The sequence below is a fragment of the Rhopilema esculentum genome, chromosome 2 (genome assembly GCF_057945365.1).
Source record: "Rhopilema esculentum isolate cy_ngs chromosome 2, ASM5794536v1, whole genome shotgun sequence".
NCBI classification, from domain to species: Eukaryota; Metazoa; Cnidaria; class Scyphozoa; order Rhizostomeae; family Rhizostomatidae; genus Rhopilema; species Rhopilema esculentum.
In genome coordinates this window covers 1,882,830-1,900,619 of record NC_142816.1, presented here as the reverse complement: position 1 = coordinate 1,900,619, position 17,790 = coordinate 1,882,830, and the positions used below count along the sequence as shown (strand labels likewise).

General features: G+C 36.8%; 1 protein-coding gene across 5 annotated transcripts in view; it reads right to left on the bottom strand.

Moving 5' to 3' along the window:
- Window positions 1-17,465, bottom strand: part of LOC135695569 (MAP kinase-activating death domain protein) — a 46,681-nt gene extending 29,216 nt beyond the window's left edge. Inside the window, exon 1 of one of the 5 annotated variants that reach the window (XM_089109561.1) lies at window positions 17,320-17,465. Coding sequence is in view for 2 of the 5 variants with exons in the window: in XM_065214694.2 (XP_065070766.2) it covers window positions 1,318-2,220 (903 nt within the window). In the remaining 3 variants the exon portion in view is untranslated. Of the gene's footprint in view, window positions 1-1,317; window positions 3,033-11,577; window positions 11,741-17,319 lie in introns of those variants that run through there. The other 4 variants (XM_089109556.1, XM_089109555.1, XM_065214694.2 and 1 more) reach the window with 4 other exon arrangements.
- Window positions 17,466-17,790: the final 325 nt, after the last annotated feature.

Here is a 17,790-nt window from a genome sequence, read left to right as displayed (position 1 = left end):
GGTTCATAATACCAAAATAAGCCTGTATATCAATACTTTAAATGAATAAAATCAGATAAACATGTGAACAAATAGGAAAACTGGCAATTTGTACCTGAGGGTTAAACATGAAGGAAAAAACCGAGCAAGGGTGGGCTCTGTTGTTAACAAGACCACAAAATTTATAATTTTGCCTTGAATATTAATTTGCTTTGTTATTCATTATCCGATCAAATACTAGCAACAAAAACACTTCAAGCAAACGAAATAATGAGATAGCAAAAACATAGTTTTGAATTTTAGCTTACATCACATATCAACCTTTGTTTCATGATTTGAAATCCAAATTTTTCTTAAATTACAATTCAAACTGTTTCTACAAATACGTTTTTGAAAAAATAGAATTTTTAGAATGTGTTTTTCAGTAAAAATGAAACTGGCTAAATTAATGAATTAAAAAACAGCCTACGTAAATTGCCACAGGGCTGAAGTTATCATGTTAATATTACATGACATTAAATCAAAAGTCAGACGAAAATAATATAAATGGTAACAGCCAAATTATTTGATAAACTGCTTTGTATAAGATATTCTGCTATTAAGTGCATGCTTCAAAATAACAATTAGAAAGCTATCTTCCAGAGTCATTGAACCATTGATAAAAAACCTTACTTATGAAAACCTTAACAAAATATAACTGCTGTAGTAAAAGACAATACAAAAAATGTCTCAAAAATCATCTCGTAACTGTAGATGCATTTGGCTGGGTATCAAAAAAGACTAGAAAGAGCTTTCAATGAAGTATTTTGAATTTTTTTCTTTAAACGGCAACACTGCATCCGTTTTTCTCCAAAACATCAACAAATATCTTTATAACAATTGCAGGTAGTAGCTCAACTTTGCTAGAGTAAAATAAGATGTCTAGTGCTGGATTTTCAAATGTCTGCAACACAATAATGATAAATGCAAACAAAAAAGTATGTCATCTAAAAACTTAACAACTGTACATCAAAAGACTGCAATGCAAAAGATCAAGTGGCAGCAGCAGCCTTCTTATATTCCAAAGTGTTAAAGAGCGGAATTAAAAATATTGAGAACAAACTTTGGTGCAGCTGAAGAATAGCTCCCTTTTTCGAAAGAGAAAAAAGGGTTAATATTGATGCACAGGTTCTTGGGATACCAGCAAAATAAACAAAACAGGTAAAGAGGTCTATTCTTATTCTAAAAGAAGGGCTGCTTTAAAAACTTTGACTTGGTTAATTTATAGAGTGAAGTGATCTTGACATATTTTAATTTAAATAACAAGAATTTCCTTTGCTTGAATTTCTGACCTCTTACCTTATTTTCCAGTAAGATGCATGTTAACACTTTGAGGCAAGTATCAACACCTAAAAGCTCCAAGGGTAGATGCAAAGGAAAATCTAGCATTGAAAACCTGCTCTTTTCTGGTAATGCAAATGTTAATGGCGGTTGTATGTGCCTTGGCAATAGTTCTACTTCGATTCGATTTACCCCAGCAATAGGTGGAGGTACAGTTAACAGCCTGTCTATCCACAATTCTATTTCACGAATTTCATTGATTTGTTCGTAGCCTGCATAGCTTTCCGGGTTAAGAAACATTGACCAGTTTCTTGAATTTGGCTTAGGTATATATTTCATCATATGGTTTCCTTCAGTTACAACATCCCAGTTCTCTGCTATCTTCCCCAATGTAACAGTTTCCAAGTTCCTTGTTTCAACAATTTTCCGAAGCACAAACAAACACTCACGAAAAGTTGATAAAAAAGGCCGTTCTGATATAATGCATAAACTTGTCAAGCTTCTGCACGAAACAGATTTGTAAGAACTGCCATCTTCAATAATTTCAGAAGACTCCAAATGTCGCAGTGATTCACCACTGGGTTTAGAGTCATAAGAATCATCAAACACAGAATCGCGTTCTCTGTCTAACGATTTTAGTCCAATACAAGGTCTGAAAAAATTACAACATATTCCATAACGGACAATGCCACTATCCTTTTCTGTCAATGTAAACACGAAAGAATTCGTATCTTTCAAACTCAGGCGCTTCGATGCACTCACACATCCTTCAGGCTGACAGAAAAAAACAACATCAACAGGCAGTGGGAAGTCCTTGTGTGGCTGTTCCGGGAAACATCTCAAAAGCTCTGGAGCTTGTGTGGATTCCAATACTGGCTGCCTATTTCCTACCACTATAAGATAGTCAATTAATCTAGACATCTTCAAACAACTAGATATGTCTTTTTAAGCCAGAATATGTGCTGCTGCTGGTCCAAGCTATCAAGCGAAACTGGAAGCGTCCTTTTGTGGCCTAGGCATATATTCTCAGTCAAACAATTTCTCATTAAGCCGTGACAACTATTGGCAATCATATGGAACAAGACACCAATCAATATAAGAAGGAAATCATCTCTGAATGGCGAAAAGAGGATTCTTGTATTTATTTTGAGCAAACAATCCTATAAGAAACTTCTCCGTTCTTTCATTCATCTTTCCGATACCATCTTGCTCAACTGATTATGCTAATGTGTGCACCTGTTATGTATGTAATAATCACGTGACCGTCAACTCCGAGTTACGAATTTCCTTCGCAGAAGCATGACAATTATTCTAAATTACTTCCGCAAAATTATGTGTGTCCCTAAATATTGTGTACGGTGCTATAGTCGATTTCTTGTATATCAAACTTCAACCTTACACTGAAATACCTGCGATCGTTCACAAAAATCGCATGGCTGTATTGACTGTTCACCCCTTCTCCAACAAAGCAAGGTTGTTGGTGTGGTTTTCAAAAGATGTGGATTGGATGGTAGATGTTAGTGCCATAAAAGCATTTCTTTGTGATAGGAGGGACATCACAATTTATGTTGTTTTAGTGAGATATAAAACGTTTTTTAAAGAGGAAGAATTAATCAGTGGACACTGGCCTAAATTGTAGAGCTGAACAACAAAAGCTTTACAGTACTAGATTTGGATAAGTTAGATTTCTTTCTCTAAAAAGCTAGAACGTAATCGAATTAAGTAGTTGACAACAAGCAAACAAACAAGCAAGCTGTAGAAAGAAACACTCATCATCATGAAATGAGACAAAATTATTACACAAACAAAAATATAACAGAAGGTATAATTTGTCCTTCCTCTCCTTGCCTCTTGATTTTGTATAGCATATGTAATGATCCTTAGCCATTGTCCTATTTGTATGTGTCAACAACCCATGTCATTTACGTCATTACATGCTACATTAACCAGGGATAAGTCAGTAACAGTTAGAGAACTGGACTAAGGTTAAATATCAGGATCAGAGTTAAAAAGTACAAGTGTCTTGATCATTATATGTCTCTCTCTGCTCGGATCCACAAACGTAACACATACAAGGCTCTGGTACCCGGGATATGTAAATCTAAAATATAAACTTCAGCACCTTAAAAGTTTCTCAACACCATAACAAGAACAAAGGCATAAGGAGCTTTTATTAGACATAATTTTCCACTAAAGAAGCTGCAAATCAACGATGGTTCTTTTGGCACTTGCCTTTATAAATAAAAAGAGCTTTCATACGGTAATGCTAAGATGGAATTGACCATGCAAAACTTTCAAGCATTCCAGATAAATAGATTACAGCTATAGACTTGGTGTGATTACTGAAATCCTTGCTTTCAGTTACCAAATTTTCAATCACATATTTTCCTTTAGAATTCCGATGAAAAGACATAATCCAAGAAACAGAAAACGATTTTCTAAACAAAGTATCTTAACTGAAACATTCAGTAAAAGATAAAATGGCATCGGCTTCGACTCATGTTATCCCTACCAAAATTTTGGCAATTGGCTAATTTTGCTATACTGTTAGTCAGTGGCGGCGCCAGCTACTGCCGAGTGGGAGGGTAATGGGCGTAGCCAGTGAGACCACGCCCTAATCGCCTCGTTTCAGTGCAATTTTCCTTAGGAAATATGATCTACCCCTACCTAGTGCTTTTTAACCCGTTTTTAAACGAAATATGTAGACCATGTTTCGAAAAAAAGGGGGGGGTAATTATCCCCCATACCACCCTCTGGCGCCGCCACTGCTGTTAGTGTTTTCGTTATTTAAATAAGAGCATATCAAACTACACAAGAAAAGAATGATGTTTGATCTACCTGAACTTATAATAAAATGGAAACTTCTTAAAGTTAAGGGTTCGTGGTTGCCAATGGGAATACTAAAAATGCAAATATCTATTCTTTGTCGTTTTCAGGAACATAAACTTGACATTTATGGAGACTGGGGCAAACATTTGAGATGGTGTCAAGATGACGTCACAATACCTTTGAAAAAACTGAAGCTCTTTGCCCTTGTCGAGAGATTTAATTTTGACTGTTTAACAAAGTATGAAACCTCTAAGAGGGCACGACTTTTAAAAAATAAGAGGTTTTACAGGGTAGACGAAAAGATATGAATAGGACTAATTGACCAATAGAGAAAACGATAATGACCACGAGGTAAAAAACAGGAATGAAAGCAAGACGGGCAAAACCTTTTGATTTTAATTAATTTCTACTTAGAAAAGCCACTACGTAGAAAACTGGTAGCCTCATTAAACGCCTACAGGCTTTAAACAAATAGCTCCGGGTTCTTAAAGGAAATAAATTTGTGGTTTTTTATTGCATTAAAAAGTAAAGACTGACGTAAGTTGGCGTGGTATTAAAAATTCTTTGCACATCAAATGAAGAAAAGAGACAGATCATTTCATGATCTCCTCGAGTGCATAATAGATGCTTTTTCCTTATTAACAGAAAACATGTCATAGGTCATTAAATAGCATATACAATTTTCAATGATTTGTTTTTCAGTTCATCACAGTCTGGACACCCATTCGTTTGTTTAATTTCTCAAAACTTCAGCTGTTTCCTGCTCATAATAGTATCCCAATTACATAATCAGAGTTTTTTTCGAAGCTTTTCTGCACATAGTATTTAGCTAACAAGTTAAACTTTTAAATTTACAGAGTTTAAAAACAGCGTTGCTTTATTCAAAGGCCAAGGCCACATGGAAGGCTGATAAGAACGAAATTAGACTACATTATTCAAATCCTGCCATGTTTCCTCTTTTTAGGAGAGGTTACAAAGCCTAAAGCGGCCTTGAATACATGAAAAAGTTGCGTAGGAATATTCCATGTTATCGGCAAATATTTGATTTCCGTCATGATTGTAATGATGAGGTTTTCAAAATCAGCAATCATTCATTTCTAGTATAGTCCTTGACATAATAAACATTTCACGGACATCGTCGGACATTCTGAAACACATGTAAGATTTGTTGTGAAGTACTTAAGTAGAATTGCCATAATTTTAGGCATTTGATCTTTGTACGTGGAAAAATTAAAAAACTACACTAAAACCGGAAGAAAACATACTAACTAGAAGTGGGGGGTAGGGGAGGGGGTTGCTCCAGTGAAGTAGTGACCATGCGAGTAAGAATCATGTAAATACGTATAGACTTTACATCAAAATGATTTTTGACTGCTGTGAACTTGAACTTTTATGCGATTTACTTTTGATTTAATTTATCAGAACACTAGCAATAACAATTTGGTGTGCAGTGATAGATTATTCGTGTCCTGTTAAAAAATTCCTTTATTATTATCATCATTATTATTTTGATTCTGGTTACTTTTTTCTCTCAGTTTTCCCTTTTACCTAAATGAATGTTATAGTTTTTTCTTGTAAAACCGTCTACACTCATTTCTGGCTATAAGAAACTGGCTATAAGAAACGAGTACTGGACAGTCAGAAAAAATTAAGAAACTTCAGTACTCACAGCAAAAAAATTAAGAATCAATTAAATCGTGATAAAACTGAGAACAACGAAATTTTGTAAAATCCAAGAACAAGATTGCCCTGTTGGCCTAGAACTTAAGACACAAGGGATAAAAATATACTTCCCACATCTAAATACAATATCGGAACGGAAGCGAATTTCTTGACGTGATAAAAAGGTCATGAACATTTCATAACATCATTCATGACATCATAATTAAGAAACTCTTAAGAAACAATGAGTATTGAAATTTCCAGAACATTAAGAAACTGGAGTACTCAACATCGACCTTTGTTTCTTATAGAAAAATGAGTGTAGCCATTTTTAAATCATCTCGTAATAGTAAGAATTGTAGTTTTTGTTGAATTGAAAATGAAATGTTTTCTTAATTACTATTGATTTTCAATCTTGAAGACAATAAGCTATCGTCTTCCTTTTGTGGGACGAGATTGTCTGAGCCCTAAGCTGTTGTTCTTTAAAAAGCCATGATCTATAACTAGTTTTGAAATAAGACCACAACGTAAATAGAAAAGTAGAGAAGAATAAAAAAAGATCGAAATAAAATAAAGAGTTAAAAAGTAAAAAAGTAAAAAGTAAAAGAGTAAAAAAGTTTATATCTTCTTCAAATAAACATAGTTCCCTAATTGCTCATTAAGCTAATTTATATGATATCTAACTTCCGTAAAATATGTAGTTTTTTGACCATAACATTTCATTTTTTATCTCTACGTAATATATCTATCATTTTTTACAAATGAAAATCAGGTATGGCCCACTTACAAAATCGCCTTTAGCTGTTGTAATACCTAGCCATGAATTAAAATAAAATCAGACATTTTGAAACCTGCTTAGGCTTCTCGTCTGACACTCTTCAGAGTACAAGACGTCAGAACAAAGTTGGAAAATTCGACGCTAGGGAATATATGTATTTATCCAGTTGTTGATTTAAATAGGCCAATCAGAGATGCGAGCACGTGCCTGTAGAGGTTGCCAAATCAGTCCCACTTGCCTGTTTAAAAGGTTTTTGGATGCCTGAAACCGGTTTTTAAAATTCTCTTTAACCTCCCATTCCTTTTGGCAGATTTGTTTTAGTTTGAAAAACGCTGCGATGGTTTTTGTGGAAAACATTAGCATATCAAGTGACATATCTGTGTTTGTTATAGTAATTTGGGCTTCCAAGTGCCCGTTCCTGTTGTTTGCCTCTCCATCTCCACGTACTGTGTAAGTCATTCTTACAAGTTTGAGAGTTACTGCACTTTTGCACCCCACTACCAAGGTCACCGAGAGTTGCCTTTCCAGAATTACAGCTAGGTCTGTCCTTTCTATGTTATTTAGGCCACGATGCCCATATCTTTGATTTATAAATCTTGGTGCCCTAGATGGTTACCCTTGCGATCGCCAGACCTCTAAATAGTCAACTAATCATAATGAAATTTCTTGTTACTAGACAAAAGGGCTTCGTGGCTAGTGGTTCTTATGGAGGGGGGAGCATACCCTGGGTGCCAGAGCCTCAGAGAGTCAAAGGATGAAGAACGGGGGAAGGAGAGGCTCTGGCACCCAGGGTAGGGGGAGCACAGCTTGTAACTTTTCTGACAATTGGTTTCAATTAACATTTTGACGTCATCAAGCGCATGTGTAGTTTTCCAAATGCAGAAAGACATGGCAAACTATCACATCGATCAGTATCTGTGGTGAACAGTTAAACCCTGCAATAGGACTGATAACTAATATTTTAAGATTCTAAAAAGATCTGATAGTCCAGAGGGACAAGGGAGAGCATTACCACCCGACGAGGGACTTTACCAGAACAAATTTTTTAAACCAGTTTTTGGTGTAGAATTCAAATGTGGATGTTGACCGAGCCTGTGTATGAGCTAACAATGGTCACCCGACGAAGAAATTTACAAGACCAACTTTTTCTAGACCAGTTTTTGGCGTAGAGGAAGATGACGCTTTGCCGAGATAAAAACCTGGGATAAATCCGCTGAATGTCCTATAAATAGACGAAGTTTATTTCTCATGCATGTTTAGCAACAAAGTCATCTCCAGTGGACATAGACTAGCATTGCTGTCCCCACTGGGGCTCTTGACTTAGGGAGAGGGATGAAATTAGGATCATCTGGTTTTGAAAAAGGAATAAATGAATCAGTTTGGTCTGTTAGTTATCGCTACAACATTCAAACCTGAAACCATAACACATTTACATTAGCTTATTGTGTCCAGAAAACAATTTCAAGAGCATAAGCTGTCATGTCGTTAATTTCTCCTTAGTCTGCACTGTCACTGAATTGTTCAGTGTCCGTATTATCTTCATCATCTAGACATTCTTGACAATAATCTAACTGATGCAATAGTTCTTGTTTTATTTCTGGATATGGCTCTTCTATCCGGTAATTTGAGCGTTGGATGCGCTTCCTAAAGCTTAAACTGCCTGGATGCATACAGATAAATCTGCATTTTACTAAGGGGCGCCAGAGAGGGGGCAGGGGGAGCAAGCGCCCCTCCTGCCTTTTAGTTGGGGGAGCAGGGGGAGCCAGAGTGCCCTTTATAGAAGAACGTTGACTTTTTGCCAATGCTTGACCTGGCCCTAAAGGCCTTTTTGAAGCCTGTTAACATAAATTTGAAGCATTTATGACTGAGCAGATGACCAACTAATACAACATCTTGATGTTGCAAAGCCTGTCAGCTACCAGATGGACAACTCGAGTAAAGGCCGCCAATAGAATCTTTGAAAAAACAGCGGAGGTAAGGGAAACCTTACAATCTCTCACAACTGACCAATCAATCAGCGGAGATACCAAGGGAAGAATTCAACATTTGCTGAAACATAAAATGTCGTCGTTGGGCACTCTTTTTGGTTAAAATGCAACAAGAAGGCTGCTTAGAAAAGTTTTCAAAGGAGCTTCAGTCAGTTACAATTTTTGCAGATTATGCTTTTATTCTTTACGATACATTGTTCAGCGGTTGCAGGAGATGAGGTGCATGGAACATTTCAATATCATTCTTGAGGAGTCCCAAAAAAGTCTGTGAAAAGAGTGATGAAGTGCGTACAAGAAAGGTCCCAAGGAGGAAGGATCAAGCATCCTAACAGAACGGCTTCCAGCTACATCCACAGATGGCATAACTTGTAATAATAATTTGCGCAGAAGCTTCTTTGAAGCTATTGATGCAATTTCTTCCAGTCTCGAACAAAGGTTTGAACAAGAAGATTTATCAACTCTGAAACAAATAGAAGAGGTACTGCTAAAGACAATGAAAAATAGAGGAGCCGATCTGACCATTCAGAAAAATGTGGTTTTCTTGACAAAGAAATGGTAGAGAGACAGCTGGATGATTTTCCAACCATTTTAGGGCTTTACAATGCTGAGAGGGAATTGAAGATAACAAATGTCACACGTATTGGAACAGTCGAAGATATTATCAACGCAATGCCCTCGCAAAACTGCAATGCCCTGAAGTACACAGGACGATTAAACTTTACAAAACAGTGCCACTTAGTTCATCTACCTGCGAGCGCAGTTTCTAGGCTCGTGGTGAAGGGCCAAAGCAAAAGCAAACCATTTGAATGACGTTATGTTTGCACATATACAAAAAACAGATTTTGACAAATTGGACATTAATTTTGGTAGCAAAGAAGTTTGTACAGAGAAACGACCAGTGGAAGAACTATTTTGGCAAATGAACCCTGCTATAGACTTTGCAGATTTGTTTTTCCTGTTCAGTTGAAGGTAAAATTATCTGGGATTTATAAAATGGTGAAATTAAGTGATTTGAATTAAAAACTGTTTGGTAGAATTCCATTACCTTGTCTTGCGCCAAAAATATGATTCTTATTATTATCTTAACGTATCATTGAAGTTTGTACTACGCCCATAAAGTTGTTGTTGTTCATGATGATAATGATGATGATGATGATGATGATGACGATGATGATGATGAAAAAATGCCCCCTTGCAACACACAGCCCCCTTGCCTTTTATTCTTTTCGGCGTGCCTGATTCTACTTGTCTCTTGCAAATATTCTTCAAAAAAGCTTCCCTCTTACATCATTCTCAGCATCAAGTCGTTTACCCCGCACAGCCAACATGTGTATATCTTCAAACCTTTGAAAAGATTGGCAATCAGCTCAACGACTGTGCCAAGCTAGCTGAAGGTTGCTAGAAACTATTGGTTGTTTTTCATTACACCCCAGAAGATCATTGCCTTAACTCTGGACTATGAGTATCAAAAAGTAAAGCTCAGCATTAATTTAACCCCTCCACTGATCTATAAAAAAGACTGGATCGAGCTTCTAATGTGACCAGAGTGTCGCCATCAGAGAAGAGGGCCAAAGAACAGCCCATGCGAGGGGATGGCCTTCTCTGTCACCCCTAGCAATGTTTTCAGCTGCTCTGGTCTTGTTCTTTTCAGCAATTATACACGCAGCATTGCAGCTCTCACGTATCCATATCGTTGAAGTACCATAAATCCTCGAATAAGCCCTCCGGGCCTTATTCGCAAAAATGAACTTTTGGGTGGGGGCACATTCGAGGGAGGGGGGGGGGAGGCGGGGCTTATTTCAAAGTTTAGTATTTTCCTCAAAGGTCAACATAAAAACGACATAATTTTCTCAATGAAATAAATTGCAAAATTACAAAAAGTTTGAAGATCTAACAAATATTATAACTTTTTATCATTACAAAAGTCGCTTTTTTGCTTTTTGGTCTCCTGCCAAAGGAAGTGATAAGACAATTATGCTTCCCTCAAATACGCCCCCAGGGGGTACGTATTCAAATTTTGGGTGGTGCTTTTTAGAGAGGGGCGCTTATTCGAGCGTGGGGGCTTATTCGAGGATTCACGGTATTGGTTTTGAGGAATGGCTTCCCGTTATTGTTTGGGGCCCTCTTCCTTTTGAAATTGAACGAGTATCAAACTTTGGTGTTTTAAAACAACAGGTAGCTCGATCCAGTCTTTATCGTAGATCAATGAATCTCTCTAAGCCCATTGTTGATCATAGCCTATTTTTTACACACTTGAACTTTAAAAAGGTGCACTCGCATTTAGGAACACTAAATGGCAAGCTCGCATTTCCTGCACAAGTATACAAATTTGGATAGGCAGACGGTGATATAAATAACCACGAGTTCTACTTTTATCAAAACCTTTTTTGTTTATATCTTCCTTCTTATACCGATTAGTTCCTGATATTTCTTACTTTTTTATGAACTACAAATATTATTATGCCAAACAAATGCGAAATTTCCGACAAATTCTCGAATGGTTGGTGATAGGGAGGGGGGCATGGGCGGCACGCCCCTGACTAGATAATCGAGCCAAGCCAATCCGTACAGTTTTCCACTGTACAAACAGTTCTACTTTAATAATATTAAACCAAGTTGGGCCTAGGCACGCCGCACAGGGGATGATTTTTAGACGATTTCTCCATATGAAATGTGCCGCAGAGACTACTAATATTACAATAATTAGGGCCTGTGCGACTGATTGGAGGAAGGGCCAATAATGTAAGAGATTTTGTGGCAACCCCTTCTCGAACCATTTGTGGCAAACATTTTGCTGATGGTGTTTTTATTGTGTACATTGGTTAAATGTAGTTGTTGCAATCTAAAGGTTTATCTTTATAAATAATTCAGACTGATTTTATGCTTGTATTTAGCGAAAAAATAGGGGAGCCATGCTCCCTGGCCCCCTGTGGTGCAGGGCCTGCAATTAACAGCGTTTCCAGCGCATTTTTTACCAAAGGACATAGAATTTTAAAGTACAAAGAAGATAAGTTCGCTAACCTTTAAAAGTGATGAGTTCGCTAACCTTTTCAGTTACCAACGATCAATGGAATATTCGTTCTAGGGGCCGTGTATAGGCGAAGATATACACCAGGCCGCTGCAGTTGCCCTCTCTAGATGATTCGAGTATGTTCATGGTTAACAAGCAAGGATCAATTGGAACAATATAACCATCCCCTGGAAAATAATGGGTTTTCTCTGAATTACAATTGTGTATATAGGAGGTGTAGCGTTTCGAAACTTGCTTGAATGAAGATTATTTTTGGTTGGGTTTATTCAGGCTTATTGAATAGGAGACTGCTACGAGAGCAAACAAAGACCCCCGTCCAATTGTTCTTGCCATCGCTCTAGGTAAAGAAGGTCCTGAATTTTGTTTAAAGGGGTTGCTGAATAAGCTTTGACAAAAGCAAATGCTATCAGTTTGGTGTGCACCGATCATGGGCGTTGCGAACAGAGATGGGCAAGATATTTTAAAAAATTTCTTATTACAAGCAAAGACCAAATAAACAAGCAAGGATTATATTACAAGATACTGTTAGCCACAATAGAGAGTATCTTATTGCAAGATACCACATTTCAAAACAACTTTTCAAGACACTTGTTACAAGATACTTTGCCTAAGGCTATATGACCAATGCCTCTAAACATCATGCTTTATATGCATATATTTGCATGCACATATTTCTATTCATTGTGCATTAATACTGCAATGATGCCTAACAGAGTACAATTGGTCTCAATGAGCATTTGGTCAATCCTACTCCTAAAGCATCCTAAAGCGTGTAAAAATTTCCCCATGCCTCCTTTTCTCAAAGCTTCCAAGGGGCGTATTTTTTAATTTATAAGAAGCATTCCATAAAGTTCACTAACCTCTGAATTTTCTTTTGGGTGAAGAAACATGACTTTTAAGGCCACCACAAATTATTGTTGTTCCAAAAGCAACTTTTGAAGACCGCACGAAAAAATTCAATTTTTACAAAACAAAGGTTAACGCAGCGCAGGGTAACACTTTAGGAAATCTCAATATTTGTTGCTAGGGTCTTGCGCAGCCAGCAAGAATTGCAGTATCTGTTCTTTTACGCGAGAAGAAATGGACTGTATTTGGCGGAATTGTCTAGTTTCCATACTGTTCGACCTGATAGTCATAAATAAGCATGATTAATAGTCATAAATTAGCATGATTAATTATTTCCAGCAAAGGGTTAGGGTTAGGGTTAGGTTTAGGGTTAGGTTTAGGGTAAACTAATTACGTCATCAGGTCGAGCAGTATGGAAACTAGACAGCTCCGTATTTTGTATTCTCAATCAGTCTAATATCTGGCTTGTTTTGAAAACATAGTTTTAAAGCATGACTGTTGCTCAAGAGAATTTAACAGTTTCTTAATTACGATGCCTTGAAATTCATTTAACATTTAAAGGTAATGTGTCTATATAAAAGGACTGCGTTTACCTAACTTGTCAAGAAATATGAAAATAACGGCTTGTGATTGGTCAGTACTCTTGTGATGCAAAACTGCTCACATGAAAACCAAACTTCACAGCAGGGTAAAAAAACAAAATGACCGAAATGGCTGGGGCGGTGACATGAAAAATCACATGTTTCTGAAAACACCCGCAGAGTTGCTTGCGTTAGTTGGACACACTACTTTTAACAAGGTTCTTTTTTGAGTTTTCAAAAATAAACTTTTCCAATAGAAACTTGTTGGGGGCTATTCGCAGCTGTAAACAAGTCATTGATGTATCTATTGCTTTGAGATTCTTTCTATGATATTTCTGTGAAGAGATTCACTTTTGTTCTTATGCTGTTAGTAGATGGGAAAAGTACACTTTCATTCTTTGTTTTTGAATCATCATGCCAACCAGCCGGTCTTATTGGTGGATTTTCACAAAATCGTGGAGTTATTGCCTTTTTCAAAGTTTAATTGTTTCTTAACCTTCTTGCATCAGAAAGTCAGTGACATATAGCGCTCAGTTAATCTGCTTGACAAAACTTTCAAAATGATATGGCGCCAAGAGCTCAATCACACAGCAACACACAGAAACAGAATATTGATTATGGGCATAGGAAGTTAACTTAAAAGCAATCTGTCTCGTTGTGGATTGGTAAACGAGAACAATAGGTGGAACAATAGCCTAAACACGATTTCAGCGCTCCGCCATATTTTTTACAATGCGATAAATTAAAGGGGGACTGGAAACAATAAAGAATCCCTTTGTTCTTATAAGCAATCAACATCGTGACCTTTAAAGGCAATCTGTCTCCTCAATGATGGGCTTAAAGTGAACAATAGCTCATCCCGCCTTAATGGATCACGCTGCTCGCTTTGGCTGACCTAGCTGCGGTAGTGGACGACATTTGAAACTGCGAGCAAACGGCTATCGGAAATGGCAAGAAGATTTATTAACTGGAATTGAATGGTGATAATGGAAGCATTTCTTTTCCCTTTTGACATATCTGTCGCAGAAACCAAACAGAGAACCAATTTTTTCTAGCCACAGCTTCACTACAACGGGAACACAGCCATTTGATTCAAAAGCTCTGGAATCAAAGTCCTATACCCGAACTTCAGAAATCAGGCTACATTCTTCGCAGACAGGCTTCAGTAGGGCAAATACACGCGAGAACTGAGAAATTTAAAGCTAGTTTTTATCCAAATTGTTTATCTGAATGGGAAAAACTCGACCCAGAGATCAAACAATCCCACTCAGTAAGTGCTTTCAAAAAACAACTATTTGCATTTATCCGTCCAACAAAAAAGCTAGTCTACAACATCCACGACCCAAAAGGTTTATCCATTTTGACACAACTTCGTGTTGGACTTAGCAAGCTGAATTTTCACAAATTCAAACATAACTTCAGTGATACCCTGAATCCTTTGTGCCCAGTAAATGATGGTATTGAGGATACGGAACACTTTTTGCTGCTCTGCCATGCTTATGATACAGATAGACGTGATCTTCTTGACAATGTGAGGGCTATATTGCAACCCCATGGATTAACAAACCTTTCGAATGAAGCTTTACTGCAAATAATTCTTTATGGTCATGAAAAATTATCTTTAAATTCAAATACAAACATTTTTGAGGCAACATTAAAATATATTCAGACCTCTGAAAGGTTTCATTAAGTAGTTTTATAAATCTTCTCTCCTGTGTAATTTGTCTTTCATTGTTCTTGTTTTGTTTCGTCAATGTAGTTTGTCCTTGTTTTTGTTTTAACATCCAAATTGTAAATGTCTTTAATTATTAGTAATCTGTAACATGTAATTTGCAACATTTAATGCAACCTTAATTTGAATCAAATATGTTTAATGTAATGGCCACAGGGTTGCTATGTATTTCCATGCTCCCTGTGGTATCGTCTTGTAGTTGTCTGTTTTGTAAAATTTTATGAGAATATAAAAAATAAAAAAAAAAAATGTTGTCTCTGATTGGTTTAAATCGTTTAATTATCGATCGAGCTCAGTGGTGCGTGAATTTCACTACCATGAAAATAAAATTGAGCACAATAAGGGACAGACTGCCATTAAAGTGGGTAGTAGGCACGTGAAGGAAAAAGGGGTACCTCCGTTCCTTTGGTTGAAAATAGGAACATATAACCACTGGTATGGTAAAGTGACGGGGGGCACATGCCATCTGTGCCTCCAGTTCCTGGTACATGTAAATTGGGGGTAATGTAATGAATAAAATATTATGTTATTAAAAAAATGGCAAAAACAATCACTTCAAATGCTTTCTATAATTTCTTTTTAAGCTGTCTTCCGTAACAATTTGAGTCTTTAAAAAGTTCCCTTAATAGCTCCCATAACACTTCAACCTGCAAATCACTCAGAAAAGGATATGTTTGTTTTTGGCCTTCTGATTGCTCAAACTGACAGTGCCAGAAGAAAACGAATGGAAAATGAATAATCTTGAAATTAGCGACATTTTATCCTTCTGGACTTGACAAACAATTTTTATATCTGCAATACATCATCTTTCAATTATTATTTTTCTTTTTTTTATATTTATAAATGTATTAATCCTGCTATCATTTCGTTCTCATATATTATTTTGGTCATTTTAGTTGGCATGGCTGAGCCCCCCTTTAACGGCATGGTACCCATGGTGAAATCCAAATCATGTTACGTTAGTTGTTATTTGTTGATAACATACAAAAACAATTATGGAATCCATAATCGTCCATAAAAGACGATAATGGAACCAACAAGCTTTCTGCAAAACCCGTGCAAATTTGGCACCTTGATTCAATTTATTATACGAAGAAATATTTTCAACACGATAAACAGGATATTTATAGCGTTGAAAAGCCATAGAAAGTTCGTTTGTTGACCGATTCTGAAGTTGTTGACACTTAGGGTACACAAGTATGGAAACGGTAGTTAAAAATGGCGGCTCACAGTGGCCAAGGGCCTAAGGCGATAAATTTCCGAAACATAAATACTAGGTGAAGGGACTTGGGAACGATAGTTAATGGCGTGAAAATGCATTCATCATCTTAAAGTGTTTCAGTTAAAAACAAAATTGAGCGTTTAGCTCGCTGTTTGTATTTGTTTTTATCTAGCATCCGAAGGTAATTTTTAGGACACTGAGAAGCTTATGCTTAACGAGCAGAGTCCTAGTCTCTCCTTTCGATGTGACCACACCTCGTGATTCCTGTACCTGGAATTACAGAGAGCTGGTGACTCTCCTCACTCTGGGTGAAAGTTTGGTCATGCCAGGGACTCGAACCACGGACCCTTGGGTCTGTAGTCAGCGCCTCTAACAACGGAGCCATTTTTGAAGGAAGAAATTCAGTAGCACTGCTTCAAATTGGTTCTCTACAAAATTTCTAAAGCATTTGTAAATAGTGACAATAAAATGAAGCTTTTCTGGAAAAGGATATACGTAACGCTTACTTAAACATATTGGTAAAGAAACTTCAAGCTTAGCTCTGATGACAAAATTATTACTTAGAAGACTGTTTTAGCAGAAATTTAGGGCCTGAAAGTTTCACTATTGACACCAGGTGAGTCGCTGTTAATTTGACTAACAAGACTGTTGTTTTTGAATCTTTAATATGTTCATCATCTACACAAGTAACAATAAAAAACATTAAGTAAAACTTGTGCTATCTTCATTGTTTTATCTTCATTGTGGTTTTGTAAATCGTGAATAGAGTAATTTGAATCCAAGCTGCTGATGTGTTTTAGACAATAAACTATTTTGATCGCTAAACGTCGCCTTTAAACGGTGTTCGTCTTGTTTCATTATCAATAATCTGCAGGCTAACATCTCACCAAAAAGAATCTTCCAAGTAATTATTTTATACGTATCCAGATTCAAGTATGAACATAGTATGTTGTGCTTCTTCAAAATTGCCAACATTTTATCTTCATTGTTTATCAATGCTTCGATGATTTTTTCAGAATATTGGTTCATTGTTTCCCCTTATTTCTGTTCTCAAAACAGTTGAATAATCCTTCAAATTTATTTTTATTCCAAAGCCATTGAAATGACGCATTGTTTTCCTGCGGAAGTCACTAGCAAGAAAGACCTCTTCACCTAGTAACTTTGTTTTGAAGATTTATCGCCCTTGGCTGTTGTGAGCCGACTATCGTTTCTATACTTTTGTACCCCAAATGTACAACTAACGCTGGTGGGTTTGCTGTCCGTGGTTTGTCGTAGAAAGCATGCTCGGTCGAACAACAGAATTTTCAAGACGCAACGGCACTTGAATATGTTTTTGTACAACGGAACTTACCTTGGTTTTCAGTAAACGGGTTCCTGGAACTTGCCTCACCCATCAGACCGGCTTTAACGCGTTACTGGAGAGCTCGTACGTCGCAACACTGAAAAAATGATACTAGCCGTTGGTAAATGAAAATCCTATTTCTGACGTTCATTGACTGGATGTCACCCTACTGGAGACAACAGACCAGGTTTTGATGATGGCCCAACAGGTAACTCGTGTAAAAACAAATTTAAATGTAAAAAAACCTTTAAATTCAAGAGTTCATTATCTTTATAACGAACATGTTAATGTTGAAAGATACCACGTGTTAGAGATTAAAAAGAAAGGAAAATATGCAAGATATCTCGTTTAATCTTATCGAAAAAAAGTAATTCTTTAAGCAGATCTGTGTGGAAGTATAAAGATATAGAAAGGAAGGACAGAAAGAAAATTAATAATTCGAGAGCTTGTGCTAGGGAAGGACAGTGGCGGTTTTAGGGA